Below are 22,648 nucleotides of genomic sequence, written 5' to 3'. Positions count from 1 at the left end.
GTCTGTATATAAAGTTATGCTACATTGTACATATTCATCCTATCTATTGTATATTCGACAAATCCCCTCTTCTATATATTCATTTTACTTTCCGCAAATTTTCGTTCTTAGCTTCTTATTTATGATTCATAGCTTCTTGTTTTGAAAGTTTGCAATAAGCCTTTGGTTTTCTTAATGCCATGGTTCTTTCCAAAGGTGGAGTTTTTTTGTGAACCGGGTGGCTCTTCCTAATGATGGATGGCATGAAAACCTTTTTAAGGGTTTGAGTCCGTTTTTCTTTTTTGTTTTTAGTAGTTAGTAGTTAAGGGTTCCTCAATCAAAGCTTCACTTGGGCCTAGCACATTGCCTTTGATCTTATGGTCAAAAACAAATTGTTGTGTTTAGGATGGTGAAAGTCGTGATCTTGAGACTCTTGTGTTGACCGATAATCATCAAGTAATTTTTCGGGACCAGTGTATGCTCAAATCTTATCTAAGGTCATTGTGGGCCCCCGACTCTATGTCTTTAGCGACCCCATAGCTTGTGTGGTGAGTAATTGCATTGCAAGTCCATGTCCCGAGCCATTGGTCTAGAACTTGCCCTGAATGTTTGTTGAGGTGAAATCCTAAGTGAATTTTGACTTGAGACATGATTATAGGCTCCCCTTGGTCCAAATAATAGCTTGAACACTTCCATGACCTACCAATGAAAAGATCCCTAGTCAACCCTTTTGAGCCTTAGACCTTTTCCCTTCAAGACCCATAATACAAGACTATACCCGTTTTAAAAGATACCCTCTCTTGGTACCCGATCTTTCCTTTAGCACGTGATAAAAATATAAGTTTGGGGGAGATACGAGGATTGCAACAAAGTGGTAAAAAGGCACAAAAATGAAGAAAAGGAAAGGCAATGAAAAAGAAAGAAAAACAAAAAGATAAAAAGAATGTTCAATGTGAAAAAAAATATAAAGGGACTCAAGAAAAGTAATGAATGAAAGGTGTGGAAAGTTGAAAAGAAAGGAGAAAAGGTTTGAAATGTATAAGAAAGAGTGACAGTGTATCTCTCTAACCCCTTAGAAAGAAGTGAAATGACTCAAAGAGTCAAGTGAATGCGTACCAAATGAAACAAAAGAAGTCCTTAAGGGAAGATGGAACATACTTAGACCAAACATCTACTACCCTGAACCAAAAACCTTCACAATGTCTCCACAAAAGCCCTATATAATCTTGAGTTAAATGAAGCTTACATTAGTGGTGACTCACATAAGGGGCAAGCATATGGTACTTAGAGTCGGACTTGTGACTTTTTTCTTGAGAGAGATGAGTGGATTTCCAATAACTTCGTTCTGAGTGCCACTATTCTAAAGGTGAGGTTTGCTGATGGAGAGTTGAGGATGTGTGAGTTTGGGTTCCACAATGACCAAAATTATAGAAAGAGTTCTTTGATGTGTTGAGTCAATTCTTGATGCTCTTGTGTCGCACTTAATCCATGGAGTTTCAAATAGTAAAAGTTGTTAATGATTCATTTGTATTGAGGGCAATTGTTAGTCCCAATTGATGCAAGATGAGGTTACTTTAAGACTGCTGAAATTTTCTTGGATGTTCTCTTAAGGGGTGGGTCTTATTTTGTTTGCTTGAGGACAAGCAAAAGCTTAAGTTTGGGGGAGTTGATAACTAGAGATTTTGATGCATTTTATACTCCTTCTTGCTTATGTCTTGATTAGAAATTTGTACAAAATAGTCCCAAAAGGCTCACAAGTTGTGCTTGATTACAGGTTTGATCAACAAAGTGACAAGATGTCAAATATCAGCTCAAAAGGAGTGAAACTTGCACAAGTACCAAGACAAGACAAAGCTTAGGCAAAACAGGCCCAATGCGGCCGCACAAGGAGGTTCATAGGGGTGGCATTCAGGCAAAAAGGGTAATACCGCCGCACTAGGATCAATGCGGCCGCACTCGATTTAGTGCGGTACGCAGTAAAAAGGATTAGAGAGTTGCCAACTTTCGAGTTTCAAGCCAATGCGGTCCGCGCTCCATTTCATGCGGACCGCACTAGAAGCCTCCGCAACCGCAGTACATTCTCTGCGGTCCGCAGTGCTTGAGTTTAGAGAGATGGGTTTTCAAGTGCAGAGCCTTAGTGTGGCCGCACACCATTTTGTGCGGTTCGTAGGAGTATTTTTGTCCATATTTTTCAGCTTAGTATAAATAGCTTCTTTTCCCATTTTTAGGGTATCAGATAGTTTTTAGCTGTAGCTACGCTCATGGGTTTCGAAGTCTTTAGCTATTTTAGGCAATTTTATCTACATTTCAACATTGAATCTTATTGTTTATCTTAGTAATTAATTAATGTGAGTTGTTCTTCATCTATTTCTTGCTTTTCTTCTTTAACTATGAGTAGCTAAACCCATAAGCTAGGGTTGTGGCTCAACCCTAGTGTAGGTAATTGATGGGTCTTGTGTTTTAGGACTAGATTGACTATGGGTGTTTGATATTTGGGCTAATTTCATGTTTAATTGTTGAATTAGTGATTGCAAACACTAGTTTGTGTTTAGTTGACTTGAGCTCTTCTTCAGAAAGAGAGCTTGAGTCTCTGAAATTGGTCCAACAAGGAATTGGGGCGTACTAAAGAGATTGATAGCTCCAATTAAAGAGTTAAACCTTGAGAGAGTAATACCCGACTTGAACCTTGATTGCTTGCACAAATTTGCATACCCAATTGGTCTTGAGAAAGTCAATTCGGGCAAAATCACTCGAACCACCGAGAGGTGTAGAGTGGGTAAAATCATGCAAGGGTTATATCATACTCCCCAAATATGTCAATCATGCCTTAGACTCAAGTATCCGTTAATTGACCACCTAGGTGGAAGTCACTACCCTAGTGCCTTTTAAACCATTTGAGCAACCCACAACATTTTACTCTTAGCTTATTCTAGTTTAATTCACTATTGTAGTTTGATAAAAGTAGAAGTAAAGAAAAAACCCAAAAAATTTTAGAAGTGTAATTTGGAACACGTACACAACCCTAAATTAGATAGATACCCGACTTCAACTTCTAGCTCTCTGTGGAAATCGATCCCGACCCTAAATCGGGTAAAAGCTGCTTCGATCCTCTCTCGCTACTCAATAGTAGTGCAAGGTAGGATACGATCAATGGCCTCGGGAGTGAAAGGAGTTTCTAGTTTCGTGACTTTTGTTGGATTCCGAGACGTGGTCCCGGGGGTCGGGTTCGGCCAATTTCTGGATTTTTGAGTTAATTTAATAATTTTCGCATGAGCTTTCCTCCTTTAGCGTGTATTGGTGATAATATACTGGTTTTGGTTAGATTCGGAGCATTTGGAGGCCGAATCGAGAGGCAAGGGCATCACGATATAGAGTTTTGGCTTGGTTTGAGGTAAGTAACGCTTCCAAACTTGGTTTTGAGGGTTCGAAACCCCGAACTATGTGTTCTATGATTACTATTGAGGTGACACAAATGCCAAGTGATGGGCGTGTGAGCGTGCACCGTGAGAAGAACAACCTGGATCATTCCGTGGCACCACTTAATGACTCTTTATTGCTGATATCTGTGTTGTGGTTATGTGATTAAGTAAAAGAGCTGTAAATCATGCTAATTATCATGTTAAGGCTTCACACTGATACTGTTGAGACCTGAGAGGTCATTTTTTGCTGTCATATCATTAGTTTTATTGATATTCTATACTCAGTCCTATTCATGCATATTATATCATGTCTCAGTCTCTATTATTGTTATTTGGCATATCATATCATTATTTCGGGTTAGCATCACGGTATTTTGAGCCCGTGTGAGTGAGACTGGAGAGTGATGACTGAGTAAGGCCGAGATCCTGATATTGAGTGATAATATGGGATCAGGCTGCATGCCACATCGGGATGTTGATTATGCTTTCGCTGGCTTGTTATAGCGCTTGGGCTGAAAGGAGCCCCTCCGGAGTCTATACACCCCCAGTGAGCGCATGTGATATTATTGTGGGATGGATTTTCCCTGGACATGGATCTTGTCCGAAGTACTTATTATCTGGAGATGGATCTTCTCCATAGGATGGAATGGCCTTCCTCGGTACTGGATGACTATTATCAGTGATGTGTATATATTCCGGGATGGATCTTCCCAGGGCCTTGTGAGACATATACAGTACCGAGTGGTTGTGAGGTTGTTATTGTTATTATTTGGAGATGGATCTTCTTCATAGATTCGAATGGCCTTCCTCAGTACTGAGTGACTGCTGTCAGAGATGTAAATATTTTGGGATGGATCTTCCCTGGGTCATATGAGCTATATACAGTACCGAGTCAACGACCATTTGAGATTATGGGTACATGAGGCACTCCGCATGGTACATTTCATATAGCACGTGAATTGGCATGTAGACGTAGCAGAGTTACACATCCTTACCTTGTATATACCTGCTCTTTTTTACTGTTCGAGCTATTTATTTAACTGAAAGCATGCCTATGTTTCTGTATATTATTTCTGTTACATTTGATGAGATTGAGTTCATCACTACCTATCAATCCAAAGGTTAGACTTGTTACTTACTGAGTTGGTTGTCACGACCCCAAACCGACCTGGTGGTGATGGTGCCTATCGTGAAACTAGGCCAGCCAACTCATTTCCAAAAATAATTCATATTTCATTTAAAAAATTAAGAAAACCATTTTTCAACTGAAATACGATAAAGATATAAAGTTAAATTCTATAAAGCGGAAAAATACAAGCCCGACCTCGGGTGTCACTAAGTCATGTGAAAAATACTACAACTATTCGAAATAAAACAAGACTAGCATAGTCTGAGAATAGCCAACAAATATACTAAGAGGAAGATAAGGAAGGAGAAGGCGGGACTGCGATCGCCAGGCAGCTACCTCGCTATCTCCAAGGAAAGTCCACAACTCAAATGATCAGCAACTGCCACTGTGGCCCGAGATACCAGGATCTGCACATAAAGTGCAGAGGGTAACGTCAGTACACCAACTCAGTAAGTAATAAGTCCAAACTATGGACTGACAGGTAGTGACGAACCAAACCTTAACAGGTAATACAATTAACATGTACAGAAAAGTAGACATGCTTGCAGTTCAAGTAAAAACTTAATAGTAAATAAATACAGTCTGAACAGTACGGAGTACAATGCTATCTGTGCATTTTTAAAAGCTGCCGTAATGTTTTCAAACTTATTATTATCGTGTTGATTGTTGAGTTGAGGCTGGCCTAGTTTCACAATAGGCGCCATCATGATGGGTCTGGTTTTGGGTCGTGACAAATTGGTATCAGAGCCTAGGTTACATAGGTCTCACGGGTCATGAGCAGGTTTAGTAGAGTCTCGCGGATCTGTACGGTGACGTCTGTACTTATCCTCGGGAGGCTACAAAACCTTTTGGAAAAATTTCATACTTGTCGTGCGAATCTATTGATTCTAGTACTAAACTTCTGTTATTCTATTCTCTCACAGATGGTGAGGAAATGTGCTACTGGTCAGGATGGACGATTACCAGTACTACCAGTTGGGGCCACTAGAGGCCGAGGACGCGGTCGAGGCCATGGTAGGGACCGGGGTGTAGCCCGTACAGTAGCTAGTGTAGCACTTGCAGATCTACCAGCCGCCCCGGCTCATGATCAGGCTCCAGAAGGGGATGCTCCAGTAATACCAGCTTAGGCACCGACTGTGCCTATTGTTATTCCGGGTCTCTAGAAGACTTTGGCTCAGATTCTAACCGTGTGCACTAGTCTTGCTTAGGCGGAAAGCTTCGGTACTGGATAACTGTGGTCAATGGTGTGTATATATTCTGGGATGGATCTTCCCTGGGCCAGATGGCCATATACAGTACCGAGTGATTGAGCACTTGTGAGAGGAGGTACGCGGAACATTGATCATGCTATCTGTGTATTGGTATTTACCTAAGCTGTCTGAATACATGCTGTCATTGGTATTTACCTAAGTCTGAACAGTACGGAGTATAAATACCATCATGATGGGCTCATACAGCCCAAGCGCTACCATAATCATCAACATAACCGTTGGAGCGTGCAACCTGATCCCATAATTGTCACTCACAATCAGGTCATCGGCCTCACCCAGTCATCACTCTCCAGTCTCACACACACGGGCTCACAATGTCATGATACTAGCTCGAACAATGATATGATGTGCCAAATAACAATAATCGAGACTGAGGCATGATATAAAATGCATGAACATGACTGAGTACAGAATATCAATGAAGCTAATGATATGACAGCAAGAAATGACCTCTTGGGTCTCAATAGTATCGGCGTGAAGCCTTAACATGATAATTAGCATGATTTACAGCTCATTAACTTAATCACATAATCATAACACAGATATCAGTGAAAAAGAGTCACTACGCGGTGCCATGGAATGATCCAGGCCGCGATTCTCACGGTGCACTCCCACACACCCATCACTTGGCATTTGCGTCACCTCAATAGTAATCATAGAACACATAGTTTGGGGTTTCGAACCCTCAGAACCAAGTTTGGAAGCGTTACTTACCCCAAATCAAGCCAAACTCTAGCCCGCAATGCCCTTGCCTCTAGATTCGGCCTCCAAATGCCTCGAATCTAACCAAAATCAGTATATTATCATCAATATATGCTAAAGAAATGAAGCCCATATGAAAATTATTAAATTAACTCAAAAATTCCTAAATTGGCCAAATCCGACCCCCTGGCCCACATCTCGAAATCCAATAAAAATTAAAAAACTGGAAAACCCATTCGCTCACGAGTCTACCCATATTAAATTCATCAAAATCCGACGTCAAAAGGTCATCCAAATCCAAAAAAATCCATTCTCCAAATTTTCTTCCATTTCCCCCAATTTTTACCCCAAATTCTCAAATTGAATGATAAGAATCAAGACATAATTACGGAATTTAACCCAAAACAAGTGAAGAACATTACCCCAATCACTCCTCTGAAAATCCTCTCTAAATTCGCCTTCTCTCGAGCTCTCTAATGAGTTTTTGAAAATATGAACTAAACCCTCATTTTTTGAACTTAAAGATTCTGCCCAACTGCTCCCATCTTCGCGAATACGGTCAAAGTCTCGCGTTCGCGAAGCACAAAAATCACTGCTCAACCTTTTCCTCTTTCGGGAACGCGAAGCTTCAGCTGCCCAAGCCTTCGCGAACGTGATCCTTCCTACGCGGACGCAATGAAAAAACTCCAAGGGTCCCAGCTGCTTCAACTTCCCTACGCGACGCGACACCTCTCACGCATTCGCGATTCACTGGAATCCAAACCTACGCGAAAGCGTCCCCTGACTCGTGAACGCGAATAGAATTTTCTCCGCTAGACCAAGCTCTTCTTCGCGAACACGAAGAACAAACCTCTGAAACAAAATCGCCAGAAATCTGCTACCTTTCCAAAGTCCAAAATGTTTCGTTAACCACCCGAAACTCACCCGAGACCCTCAGAACCTCAACCAAGCATGCCAACACATCCCATAACATTATTTAAACTTGTTCCAACCTTCGGAACACTCAAAACAATATCAAAACATCAGATTACCATCGGATTCAAGCCTAAGGATTTCCAAACTTCCAAATTCCGCAAATGATGCAAAAACCTATCAAAACTCATCCGAATAACCTGAAATTTAGTACACCCATCACAAATGACACAATGGACCTACTCCAATTTTCGAAATTCCATTCCGATACCGATATCAAAATTTTCACTGCCGGCCGGAAAATGCCAAATTTCTAATTTCGCCAATTCAACCCTAAATTTTCCACGGACCTCCAATATACATTCCAATCATGCTCCTAAGTCCCAAATTACCTAAAAAGCTATCCAAACCATCAAAATTCACATCCGAGGCCTTTTTTTACATAAGTCAACATCCGATTGACTTTTGCAGATTAAGCTTACTCAAAGGAGACTAAGTGTCTCATACCTCTCCAAAACCACTCTGAACTCGAACCAACCAACTCGATACCACATAATATAGCTAAACAAGACATAAAGAAGCAGAAATGGGGGAAACGGGGCTAAAATTCATAAAACAACCGATTGGGTCGTTACATTGGTGTACACACGTTACGCCCTGCACCTCGTGTACAGATTCAGACACTTTGGATCCAGTGGTAATATTATGTGTAATATTATTTCAACATCTTGTTTCTACTTCTTGCAGTTGCTACTACTCAGAGTTCCAATGAGAATGCCACGACCCTAAACTGGACCCGATCGTGATGGAGCCTCTCGTGAAACAAGGCCAGCCGACACAAATTCCCAACCCAATTAAGACAGTTATAATAATTCATTTTAAGTTATAAATAAACTATAAATCCTAAAATAAATAGTAGAATAAAACAATGCAGAAACAACACAAACCGACATCGGGGTGTCACCAGTCATGAGCATCTAAAAATTCATCTAAAAGTATGAAAAGACTACACAGTCTAGTACGAAGCTAGTACAAAGGAAAATAAAGGTAGCAAGGAGAAGCACTGGGCTGCAAACGCCGAGCAGCTACCAAGTAAACTCCGAACAGCCTGCTGGAAAGCAATCAGCCCTCGCTAGCGTGACCCGAGACTCCTGGATCTGCACACATGGTGCAGGAAGTAATGTGAGTACGCCACTCAGTAAGTAATAAAAGTAAAGGCAGCTGAGCGATAAGAAAACACATAAAACACAGCAAAATGCTACAATAAGGCAGTATAAAAACCAGAACAATGCAATAAAATAATAAAAGCTCGTAGAAACACCTTAGTTCAGTAAAAACCTCTTTAAAACATCTTTTAACAGTTCAAACGAGTGAATGAAAACAAGGAGAAAAGATAGAAACATAAATCAGCCCATCGGCCAAAATACCAATAGAACCAGCCCCGCTATCTCACAATCACTCATATCAGCCCCTCGAGCAATAACATGGAATAACATCAGCTCCTCGAGCTATATAACATCTCACACTGGGTACCCGCGCTCACTAGGAGTGTGCAGACTCCGGAGTGGCTCCTACAGCCCAAGCGCTATATCAAGCCATCTCGTGGCATAATCAAACTAGCCCTCGGCCTCATAACAAGCCACCTCGTGGCGTAACAACTCAGGCCCTCGGCCTCATAATCATGAATCAGTACAATATCGCTGCGGCGCGCAGCCCGATCCCATAATATCAACACAGGCCCTCGGCCTCACTCAGTCCAAAAATCTCTCAAAGCCACTCGAGCACAATAAAACATGATACTCAGCCCAAAATATCATTTAAAAATGTCAAAACGGAGTAAATATGGCTGAGCTATGAAAAGAGTAGAATACAACATGACTGAGTACAAATATGAAGTCAAAACAGTGAGGAATAGTAGTAAAAATCCCCTAAGGGTCCAAAATAGTTGGCACGAGGCCCAAATATGGCATTTAGCCCAAAACATGATAATACTTTCCAAAACACAATGATAGCAAACAGTTTCCAATAAAATACGCAGTTTAATAGTCATACGGGATGGACTAAGTCACAATCCCCAATGATGCACAACCCTACACTCGTTATCTAGCATGTGTGTCACCTTAAAGTAGCACAACGATGTGAAATTCGGGGTTTCATACCCTCAGGACAGCACATACAATTATTACTTACCTCAATCTGGTCCAAACTCTAGCCCGCGATGCCTTTGCCTCTCGACTTGGCCTCCTAATGCTCCAAATTTAACCAAAAAAAGATTCACATCATCAAAATATACTAAGGGAACAAAGCCCACTCGAAAATAACCAATTTACACCAAGAATCTCGAAATTGGCCAAACCCGACCCCTGAGACCACGACTCGGATTCCGAAAAAATTCCCAAAACTGGAATCCTCACGCTCTCACGAGTTCATACATACTAAATATACCAAATCCGACCACAGACGACCCCTCAAATCCCTAATCAAAGGTCTCCAATTTCAAACCCTAAATCCCCATATTTTCACCATTAATATCATAAATTCCATGCTTAAACAAGTAAAAATCATTATAGAATCGAGTTTTAGGTCCAAGAAATTCACCTCAATGAAAGCCCCCTTGATCCCTTCTTCAAAATCGTCCACAAGCTCCAATCTCGGATAAAAAAATGGTGAAGAACAACTCAAATTTCGTGAAGGCCATTATTTATGTGTTCTACCCTAGGAATACCGCATCTGCAGTCAAAATTCTCGCACCTGCGGACACGCACCTGCGGTCCCAGGTGCGCACCTGTGGAAATCACTTATCCGCCCCAAACTCGCACTTGCGCTCAAACACCCGCACATGCGCTATCGCATGTGCGCCCAAATCTCCGCATCTGCGGCTCCAGTCCTTTTCCACTTTGGCCGCATCTGCGACGCCTTTTCCACTTCTGCGAATCCGCACCTGCGGTCCCAAATCCGCATGTGCGGTTATGACAGGAACTTCAGCAGCTGAAATATGCTCAAACTCAACTCCAATCTTTCCGACAACCTCCCGAAATCATCCCGAGGCCCCCGGGACCTCACCAAAAGTGCGAACAAGTCACATACCACTATTCAAACTTGTACCAACCTCTGGAACACTCAAAACGATGCCGGAACACCAAATCACCCTCGGATTCAAGCTTAAGGATTCTAAAACTTATGAATTCCGCTTTCAATCAAAAAGTCTATCAAACCTTGTCCGAATGACCTAAAAGTTTGCATACACGTCCCAAAAGACACAACTGACCTACTCCAATTTCCGGAATTCCATTTCGACCCATATATCAAAATCTCCGCTACCAACCGAAAAACGCCAAAATTTCAATTTCGTCAATTCAAGCCTAAATCTACCCCGGACCTCCAAAACACATTCCGATCATGCTCCTAAGTCCCAAATCACCTCCCAAAGCTATCCAAATTATAAAAACCAAATTCCGAGATCGTTTACTCATAAGTCAACTTCCGGTTGACTTTTTCAACTAAAGGCCAACTCAAGAGACTAAGTGTCTTATTTCTTTACAAAATCACTACCAAACTAACCAACACGAAGCGATGAAATGCAGCTGAATAACATGCAGAGAAGCAAAAATGGGAGAAACGGAGCGGTAACTCATGAAACGACCGTCGGGTCGTTACAGAAATTCAATGAGTTGTCATGTTCTTAACAACTGTTTAAGCAAACAACACAAAAGTTATAGAAAATCATGGGCATGAGTATATAATCAAAAGAGTCAAAGACATCTATTGCATCTCTCCTTTGGGTGGAAGATGCATCTATCTCCTATTTAAAACCAAAGAGTCAAAGGCATTCATTTTATCCTCTCTTTGAGGCAAGAGATGCAAGACCTCCTCCCCATATCACTCAAGAATACAAGGCATATATTGTGTTCTTCCTTTAGGTAAGAGACACAAAATATTCTCTTACAATAAATTATCCTTACCTTTTTTATATACATGAGAATCCAAGACATTATTGTTCATCTTTTGGGTGAAAATATAATATCTCATCTTCATAAATTATTTTAGCATCATTAGTATCAAAAGGTAAATAACCTCCAATACTAATGTGCACCTTTTAAGGACAATATAGACATGGTACAGTTAGTATATTTTAATGACTCAAATATATAGATCACTTTGATGGAAACTAATTATTAAGCATAATCCATGTACTACATAATCACACATGTATATAATATTAAGAACATATTAGTGGCTTTAAATAAATAGACTACTTTGATGACACTATTTATTAATCACAAGTTCTAAGTTATACACGTTAATACATATGACAAAATAACTCTCATATGCTTAGACTCTTCTATTTATTTGTATCAATATTAAAAATCATTCTCAACTAAAACTCGCAGAAGTTCGTTCAACAATTGAAATATTGGTATTTACAGTGTGCTAATAACAAATAATAAACCAACAATATTAACCAAACACAATCACAAATAGTAGAAATTATGGAATATAATATGGATAAAATACTATATTGTCACGATAGATGCTGGATTCAATTTTTCAACCAAGCACTTTCAAGATCCTATTACTGCCACAAACTCAATGTAACTTTAAAATACTGGCAAGGGAATTTAATGCGTGGATTTGTGGGCCAAGGAACTTAAGAGATTAAAACTTAAATAGAAATCACTAAAAGACAAACAAATCAACTCTCAAAAGTACTAAGTTATTAAACCAAAAAGACTTTAACATTACTCATAGGTGCAACCGCCGCAGATCACACACAAAATAATATTGAACCAGAGTTATAAATTGTGGTATTGAAAATCATCATTCAACCGTCATATAAAAATTAACACAGATTAATTATTTAGGTGACCCAACAATGTCATCAAATTCTTTTAACAAATCAAACCCTAAATCTAATTCGCTCAGCCGCTTTGGGAACATCAGGCCATGATTTTTACATACAACTTAATTTACCTAAGATTAAATACTTATCTTCAAATCTAAACTGGTGGCTCTGATATCATCTATAAGATTATTAATTCGCAGTCATATCAGAGATTAAGACACAAGTATAAGCATGATCTAAAGTTAAAGTTTAAGGAAATAAATTGTTCAACTATATTGATATAGTAACAACAGTGAACGAAAATTAAGCCCGAAACCAACTTTCACAATCTACTAGCTACACACTCTCACAGCCTGACTAATGGAACGTACAGTTATCATGTATTAATGGGTGTTGGCCTCTATTTAGAAAGAGTGTATGCACATGACAGACCAATTATTATTAGCTCTCACTTATTCACACACACAGTATTAATATTAGGTTTTATATTAAATTATCACTTAGGTCACGTCACTATCCTTTCATTCTATAACTAATTAACACAAAGTTCAAATTCGAATAACAACTCCACTGTTGACACTATCAGCAATTACTCCAGCAATGGAGGTGCAGCTACCAACAATGGATCTGCAGCTATCAGCAACTACTACTCCACCAATGAAGGTCCAGCTACCAACAACCACTGTTATTCCACAAGTACCGTCACCAATTTTGCAACAGTCTATCTGGTCTCGCGCTTCAGACAATTGGCAAACAACACATAAAATGGATTATCTATAGGACGCAGAGTAATTTTGATAAAGCATGCCCTCCAGTCTCAAGCTTTACACACTCTTGCAGCAATATCACCTCCCAAAATTGTCTTGAAACAGTTAGAGAAAGTGTTTGCTGATTTTTTCTGGGGCAAATCTGATAACAAGAAGAAATATCATTGGAGTTCTTGGGCAAACTTATGTTATCCATATGAGGAGGGAGGTGTAGGCCTCAAATTGATGGAGGATATTAGTAAGACCTTTAGCTCCAAAAGATGGTGGAGACTACAGACCACTGCCAATCTTTGGTCTAATTTCATCAAAATCTAAATACTGTCAGAGAAGTCATCCAGTGGTTAAGACATGGGATACGTCTCAATCTAATGCTTGGTGTGATTTAAAGAAGATTAGAAAGGAAGTTGAAACTCATATACTTTGAAAGATTAATGAAGCTTCAATTGATTTTTGGTGGGACAATTGGATAGGATCAGGTCCTATTACTAATGTCACACATTTAAATAATAAACCAAGGGCTGTGAAGGTGAAGGTCTATTTATTGGAAAGACAATGGAACACTCATATGATTGCTAACTTAGTTAATGCTAATATTTACAGAAACATTGCAAACACAAGAATTGGAGATAGAAATATTATTTGGAAAGCCACCACTAGTGGAATTTTTACTTGCTCATCTGCATTTGATCTGTTTAGACAAAGAAGACGCAAGCAGGAATTATGGTTAAATCTGTAGAGTAGGAATACTCCTTTCAAGATTAATTTTTTGCTATGGAGAATCATTAAGAGGAAATTGCCTCTGGATGATATTGTACAAAGATTTGGACAAAATGTGATGTCCAAATGTCATTGTTGTCCCCAACCAAAAGATGAATCCATAGAACATGTCTTCATCAGCGGAGAAATTGCAACTCAGGTTTGAAATTTTTTTCTATTGCTTTTGGTTTTAAAACTTCTGTTTATTCTACCAGGTTTAAAGGCAAAGAGAAATTACAAAGAAGAACCAAAATGATCCGTCCTAACATTATTTGTTGAGAGCTATGGAAAGCTAGATGCAGCTACGTATATGGTAATAGAAGAACCAATAGAAACAGAATATGTTAACAAGTTTTGTACCGATTAAAGAATGATCTTAAAAGATTGGATGAGAGGGTGGATATTAGTTGGACTTGGAAAAAACTCTGAAAGGAAATGGAGAGTATTACGCCTGTTCTAAGTTGCAAGCCTGTCATATGGGACAAATCCCCTGTCAATTGGCTTAAAATTAACTCCGATGACAGTAGTAACATTCTCAAGAGAAGAGCTAGTATTGGAGGTATTGTTAGAAATAAAAATAGACAACTTATTATAGCCTATGCTCAAAATGTCCAATTCTGCACTAACAATAGTGCTGAGTTGCATACTGCTTTATTTGGAATGAAACTCTATAAAGATCTCAACTTTGGAAATATTATCCTTGAAATGGACTCTTTGATTATAGTTAATATAATTAACGGAGAGTACAAAGTTCCCTGGGAACTTATGGATAAGATGGAGACGTTAAAAGAAATGTACAACAACTTCAAGCACAAGTAATTCATTGCTATAGAGAGGGAAATGCAATCGCGGATGCATTATCTAAAATTGGAGCAGAATCTCAACATGAAAATGCTATACTATACGGAACCGTGAAAGACTTGTCAAGATAAGTGAGGGGTCCATTTAGAATGGATATAATGCAGCTCCCCACATTCAGGATTAGAACAGGAAAGAAGAAGCATGACTAATTCGTTATGCTTCATAATACAGTTGATGAGGAGGGTCTATCCTGATGGTGCTTTTTTACATATTTTGGACTACTAGTTACTGGGAGAAAACTTGGATCAGTTAATAGCATTAGACCCCCCTATTGTTGGAAAACTATTTTTTGTTTCATTGTACAAGATTGGGGGTGTCCAATTCTAAGACAAGATTTGAGGAGGCTAGGCTTCATATCCCCCTTCTCCATGTATTTATATTTTGGATTCTAAAAAGAGTTGGCTTCAGTAGCCCAACAAAAATTGCTTCTTATTACTAATGAAAAATTAGTGATTGTTGAGAAGGGAAGTCCCCATGCATTGTTCTGAAGGTCTTCTTTTTTCGTGGAAGCTCAATATCAGTGGTTTTGCGTAATAAGAAACTACTTGGACTTTTAATTTTTGATGTCCCCATCTTGCTACATTATCCATGAGGAAAGGATTCTGGAGTATTTCTTACTTGGCCAGCCTTGAGAAATTTTTTTAGGCCCCCTATAACTGTCATATGGTCTTACATGTGCATTTTTTTTGGGAGAAATATATGTTGAAGTTTGGCAAAATGCCAAAGTCCCACATTGGTTGGGAGTTAAGTTTGGGGGGATTTTTCCCCTATAAAAGAAGGCCTAATGTTTAGGATTGAAACACACCTCTCATTTGCCTTCTCATCTGTTTAAGGCATTTGTATCTTCTCTCTTTAGTATTATTTCACTTGTATTTTTGGAGTGAAATAAAATATTGGTTGTGTCCGAGGAGTAGGCAAAATTAGCCGAACCTCGTAAATTCTGGTGTTCCCTTTATTATTGTTTTATTGTCTTATTTATTATTTGGTGGCTGTCATAATTTTTGGTATAGTAGTTGTGACTTATTCACACTATATACATTTGACTTCCGCAACAATTGGTATCAGAGCCAAGGTACTGTCTAAGTATGCTCTGTGGTTGCAGCATAGTCTGATCTTCCACATCAGAAAAGATTTATCTTGGTAACTGAGTCAAGGTTCTGTCTGAGTATGCTCTGTAGTTGCAGCTTAGTCTGATCTTCTACATCAGAAAGGAAATAATCTTGATTTGTGTCGTCAGCTATTAAATAATATTTGTGTCAAATATGGGGGACAATAAACAAGAAGAATCTACATCAAGTGTCAACAATACGTCATCATTGGCATCTTCGCTTATGACAAGAATTGTGTCAAATGCGAAATTTGCGGTAGAAATTTTTGACGGGTCCGGACATTTTGGGATGTGGCAAGGCGAGGTTCTAGATGTCCTTTTTCAACAAGGGCTAGATCTGGCCATTGAAGAAAAGAAACCAGATGTTATTGGAGAAGAAGATTGGAGAATTATCAACCGTGTTGCTTGCGGTACCATTCGATCCTACCTTGCTAGAGAGCAGAAATATCCATACACAAAGGAAACTTCTGCAAGTAAATTATGGAAAGCACTGGAGGATAAATTTTTGAAGAAAAACAGTCAAAATAAATTGTACATGAAGAAGAGACTGTTTCACTTCACCTATGTTCCTGGTACCACGATGAATGAACATATCACCAGTTTCAATAAGTTGGTCACAGATTTGCAAAATATGGATACAACTTATGATGATGGTGACTTGGCCTTAATGTTGTTGGCGTCACTTCCTGATGAGTACGAGCACCTTGAAACTACTCTACTCCATGGAAATGACGAAATTTCTCTCAGAGAAGTTTGTTCAGCTTTGTACAGCTATGAACAAAGAAAGCGAGAAAAACAGAAGGGCGGAGAAGGAGAAGCACTGTTTGTGAGGGGTCGTCCTCAAAATCAAACGAGGACAAAGAAGGGAAGATCCAAGTCAAGATCCAGACCCAGTAAAGATGAATGTGCCTTTTGTCGAGAAAAAGGGCACTGGAAGAAAGACTGTCCGAAGTTGAAGAATAAGGCCAAACATAACAATGGAAAGGCTATTATGGATTCAAATGTAGCTGATTGTGATGATTCAGACTTCTCATTAGTTACAACAGAGTCATCAACATCATCAGACATATGGTTGATGGACTCGGCTTGTAGCTATCATATGTGTCCCAACAGGGACTGGTTCATGGAATTTCAAGAAGGAGAATATGGAGTCATCCACACAGCGGATAACAGCCCTCTTACCTCATATGGCATTGGTTCAATACGATTAAGGAACCATGATGGAATGATCAGAACATTGATAGATGTTCGATATGTACCGGATTTGAAGAAGAATCTCATCTCTGTGGGAGCCCTAGAATCAAAAGGGTTCAAAATCATTGCAGAAAATGGAGTGATGAGAGTATGCTCCGGTGCACTAGTGGTAATGAAGGCTAATCGGAAGAATAATAATATGTACCGCTATCGTGGCAGTACAGTTATTGGGACAGCGACAGTAACATCCAGTGACGACAAAGAGGCAGAAGCAACCAAGCTATGGCACATGCGCTTGGGACATGCTGGAGGAAAATCCTTGAAAACTCTATCAGATCAAGGATTGTTAAAAGGAGTAAAGGCTTGCAACTTGGAGTTTTGTGAGCATTGTGTTAAAGGGAAACAGACAAGGGTTAAATTTGGTACAGCGATCCATAATACTAAAGGCATTTTGGATTATGTACACTCTGATGTTTGGGGTCCTTCCAAAACACCTTCATTGGGTGGGAAGCACTATTTTGTAACCTTTGTTGATGATTTTTCCCGAAGAGTATGGGTGTATACAATGAAGAGCAAAGATGAAGTGTTGGGAATTTTTCTCAAATGGAAGACGATGGTGGAGAATCAGACAGGCAAGGAGAATCAAGTGTATTCGCACAGACAATGGAGGTGAATACAAAAATGATCATTTCAATAAGGTCTGTGAAAATGATGGCATCATCCGACACTTCACTGTTAGACATACACCACAACAGAATGGAGTGGCAGAACGTATGAACCGGACCTTGCTGGAGAAGGTACGGTGTATGTTGTCCAATGCTGGCTTGGGCAAAGAATTTTGGGCTGAGGCAATTACATATGCATGCCACCTCATTAATCGTCTACCATCTGCTGCTATTGATGGCAAAACACCATTTGAAAAATGGTACGGAAAACCTGCTGTAGATTATAACTCTTTGCACGTGTTTGGCTCAACTGCATATTATCATGTGACAGAGTCAAAATTGGATCCAAGGGCAAAGAAGGCTATTTTTATGGGAATTACTTCTGGAGTCAAAGGATATCGCTTATGGTGTCCTATGACAAAGAAAGTAATATTCAGCAGAGATGTTACCTTTGATGAATTTGCTATGGTAAATAAGGTAACAGAAGATACCAAACAAAATGAAGGTGCTTCTAAGCAGGTGGAGTTTGAGGGAAAATTTATTTTTCCTACACAAGAAGCAGAGGAGGAAACAAATGAAGATTACCCTCTGGAAGGAGAGCCAGTAGAGGAGATTCCAACTCAGGAATCTCAACAACAACTTGAATCAATAGCAACCAGCAGGCCAAAAAGAACAATAACGAAACCTGTTCGTCTCATAGAGACGGTTGCTTGTGCAACCTCAATTGTAGCTGATGATGTTCCTACTACTTATAAAGACGCTGTCCAAAGTTCAGAAGAAGATAAGTGGAGGATTGCCATGAATGATGAAATACAGTCCCTTCATCAGAATCATACATGGAGATTGGCCAATCTCCCGAAGGGAAAGAAAGCAATTGGGTGCAAATGGGTATTTGCAAAGAAGGAAGGATTTCCTAACCAAGTAGATGTTCGCTACAAAGCAAGATTGGTGGCCAAAGGATATGCTCAAAAGGAGGGAATTGATTACAATGAAGTGTTTTCTCCAGTTGTAAAACATTCCTCCATTAGAATTATGTTGGCTTTGGTAGCACAATTGGATTTGGAACTAGTTCAGATGGATGTAAAAACTGCGTTTTTACATGGAAACTTGGAGGAGGAAATCTACATGACTCAGCCAGAAGGATTCAAAGTTGCTGGAAAAGAAAATATGGTGTGCAAACTTGAAAAATCGTTGTACGGATTGAAACAATCTTCTAGACAATGGTACAAGCGATTTGACGAGTTTATGTTGCGGCAAGGGTACAAGAGAAGCAAATACGATCATTGTGTGTATTTGCACAAGCTTAAAGATGGTTCCTTTGTATATCTTCTCCTATATGTTGATGATATGTTGATAGCTTCCAAGAATTTGGAAGAAATTGATAAGTTGAAGATTCAACTGAAGAAGGAGTTCGAGATGAAGGATTTGGGTGAGGCAAAGAAAATTCTTGGCATGGAGATAATTAGAGATAGACGTTCAAAGAAACTCTGTTTATCTCAAAAGGAATATTTGAAGAGAGTACTTCAACGTTTTGGCATAGATGACAAGACTAAGCCAGTTAGTACTCCACTTGCTTCCCATTTTAAGCTAAGTACTACTATGTCGCCAATGGATGAAGCTGAACGAGAGTATATGTCAAAGGTACCATACGCAAATGTTGTTGGTAGCTTGATGTATGCAATGGTTTGCACAAGGCCTGACATTTCACAAGCTGTTGGAGTTATTAGCAGATATATGCACAATCCAGGGAAGGAGCATTGGCAAGCTGTGAAGTGGATTCTACGGTATATTCATAATACTGTAGATGTCGGGTTAGTTTTTGAGCAGGAAGACAATCAGTCTGTAGTTGGATATTGTGACTCAGATTTTGCGGGTGATATGGACAAACGAAGATCAACTACTGGTTATGTGTTTACTTTTGCAAAGGCACCAGTTAGTTGGAAGTCTACTTTGCAGTCAACAGTTGCTTTGTCTACAACAGAGGCAGAATACATGGCTATTACAGATGCTGTGAAAGAGGCAATTTGGCTTCAAGGATTGCTAAAGGAGCTTGGTGTTGAACAAAAAGGTATCACAATTTTTTGTGATAGTCAAAGTGCTATTCAATTAGCGAAGAACCAAGTTTATCATGCAAGGACGAAGCACATTGATGTTCGGTATCATTTCGTACGCGAAATCATAGAAGAAGGTGGAGTCACGGTGAAGAAAATTCATACTACAGAGAATCCTGCTGATATGCTGACAAAGGTGGTGACTGCGGTCAAGTTTCAACATTGTTTGGATTTGATCAACATTGTTGAACACTGAAGATTGAAGATGAAGACACAACCAAAATTTGTTATTGAGAGAGAATTGAAAATGTGGAATTTTGCCAAGGTGGAGATTTGTTGAAGTTTGGCAAAATGCCAAAGTCCCACATTGGTTGGGAGTTAAGTTTGGGGGGATTTTTCCCCTATAAAAGAAGGCCTAATGTTTAGGATTGAAACACACCTCTCATTTGCCTTCTCATCTGTTTAAGGCATTTGTATCTTCTCTCTTTAGTATTATTTCACTTGTATTTTTGGAGTGAAATAAAATATTGGTTGTGTCCGAGGAGTAGGCAAAATTAGCCGAACCTCGTAAATTCTGGTGTTCCCTTTATTATTGTTTTATTGTCTTATTTATTATTTGGTGGTTGTCATAATTTTTGGTATAGTAGTTGTGACTTATTCACACTATATACATTTGACTTCCGCAACAATATATGCCTCTTATGGGGATTGCTGAGGATGCTATATATGATTTCCATTTCTCTTTTGAATTTTTTTAGTTATTATCATTCTCTCTAATTTTATTTTCCTCTTGCATTTATTCTCTATGCATTGTTGTTCTGCATAAATTATTTGCACTCTTGTACAGAAGTTGGACCAACCGATAGAGCTGGACCAACAGATAAAGCTTAAAAACTTGGACAATTAACAAGGAAGATTATTAGTGCATCATATATATCTACCGTGTGGGAAAGAGTATGGACTACAATTAGTTGTCTTTATAAACAAATATTTATTTTTACTCGTAACTACAAAAATATTGTTATTTGCAACTAATATTATTCATTAATAGTGAGTTTTTGTGATTTAACAATTCCACAATCCACAAGCTTTGCTCCTCCTATGCTTTTTCAAACCCTCAAAATGTTACTCAAAAATTCCTAATATTAGTTTTCAAATATATTTTGAATCCCAATAACAATTCTTCCGTAAACTAGCGTTTCATCTTCTAACTTCATATTTACTCGTAGTTAACGAACAAAGTAAAAAAAAAAAAGAAATAACAACAACAACAACAACTCAGTAAAATCTCACTAGTGGGGTCTGGGGAGGGTAGTGTGTACGCAAACCTTAACCCTACCCCGAAGGAGAAGAGAGGCTGTTTCCAGAAGACCCTCCGCTCAAGAAAACAAAAAGACAAAAATGAGACAATATTAGTATCACCACAGAAATCGTAGGAAAAATATGAACAATATGAAATCTAGAAGAAAGATGCAAAGCAAAAGCGAAAGCTAATCAAAAAGTCCTGCATTGAAATGCGAAATAGTAAGACACAACATTGTCACTAACTATCTTAGACAAAAAACTCTATCAGACTAGTCTTACAAAGGTGCGAAGTAAGGCAAGACTCAACTACCTCCTAACCTACAACCCTAATACTTGACATCCACATCTTCCTATCAAGTGTCATGTCCTTGGAAATCCGAAGCTTCGCCATATCCTGTCTGATCACCTCACTCCAATATTTCTTAGGTCGCCCTCTACCTATTCTCGTGCCCTTCACAGCCAGTCGTGCACACCTCCTTACCGAAGCATCTAAGCTTCTCTTCTTAACATGCCCGAACCATCTTAGCCTTGATTTCCGCATCTTGGCATCAATGGATAGAAATTTCGTCACCCAATAAATAGAAATAACAATGAATAGAAATTTCTGTCACCCAAAATGATTCTACGAAGAGAAATTATTGTTTGTCTTAAATTTATTTCCCTATTTTATATTTGTTGTTGTGGGCAGTCATCATTAACGAGTGAGAGAAAGAAAGAGGAAGAGGAATAAGAACAACCAAATTTTAGATTTTGTAAAAAGACAGTGAAACCCCTCATATTAATGGGTTGTTATTTGATAATGAGAGCATTTAAAGCAAATCAAATATGCATACATTGCTAACCTAGTACAATTATGTAGTAGTTTTATACAATTATACAATAGAACCTCTCTAAATTAATATTGTTTGGATAATAAAATATTATTATGTTGTAGATGTATTATTTAATCGATAAATTAACGTTTATTAATTTAAAGAGTATTTTCGAGATTCAATGAAGGTTAATTCTAATTACATTAAAATCATTGTATCTTGCTAATTTATGTATCATATATATTTATTGAATTAATATAAAAAATAAATTCATTATACATAAAGTACAATATATAATGTATGATTTATTGTAATATTTTTTTAATTAAATAATTCATTGTAATGTTCATTATTTATTCATTGCAATTAATAAACTGTTGTAATGTTCATTATTTCATAGTAATCAAATATTATTCATTGTATTGTAACTAAAAATATTCAATGTTTGATGGTGAGAGAATAAACTATATAAGTAACATAAAAAAATTCTTCAAACTGTACCCAACAATATATGGCTTCTCATCTAAAAGGTGTCGCAAAATCAATAATGACAGATCAAATACTTAAAATATTATGTGAGTACAAAAGAGATCATTCCACATGCACTAAACAATATTTGCAATTGTGGCTTGATGAAAATTTTCATTTGAAAGTTAGCCAAGGTACAATATTAAACACACTCAAATGATTAGCCGAATATCTTTCGGCTAACTTAGAAAAAGGAAGGGATATCAAGCGGCACAAGCCAGCAAAATTTTCAGACATGGAGAAGGTTGTTTATGAGTGGTTTCTCCAATACCAAGACTGTGTAAATATAACCGGAGAGATAATTTTGGAGAAGGCGAGAGATACAATGAAACTTTTATATCCCCAA

General features: G+C 38.6%; 1 protein-coding gene across 1 annotated transcript; it reads left to right on the top strand.

The window, feature by feature from the left end:
• The first annotated feature begins 14,213 nt into the window (after positions 1 to 14,213).
• On the top strand, positions 14,214 to 14,597 carry LOC138871878 (uncharacterized). The gene has a single exon (XM_070149793.1). It carries the CDS (start codon positions 14,214 to 14,216, stop codon positions 14,595 to 14,597), a length of 384 nt encoding a protein of 127 aa, XP_070005894.1.
• The last annotated feature ends 8,051 nt before the right edge of the window (positions 14,598 to 22,648 follow it).

The sequence above is a fragment of the Nicotiana sylvestris genome, chromosome 6, assembly GCF_000393655.2.
Source record: "Nicotiana sylvestris chromosome 6, ASM39365v2, whole genome shotgun sequence".
Lineage (NCBI taxonomy): Eukaryota > Viridiplantae > Streptophyta > Magnoliopsida > Solanales > Solanaceae > Nicotiana > Nicotiana sylvestris.
Note: the sequence above shows the minus strand (reverse complement) of the source record. Positions and strands in the feature narration are given on the sequence as shown.

Coding starts and splice junctions, on each gene's coding strand:
- LOC138871878 (XM_070149793.1), top strand. CDS start 14,214: ATGGAGAGTATTACGCCTGTTCTAAGTTGCAAGCCTGTCATATGGGAC.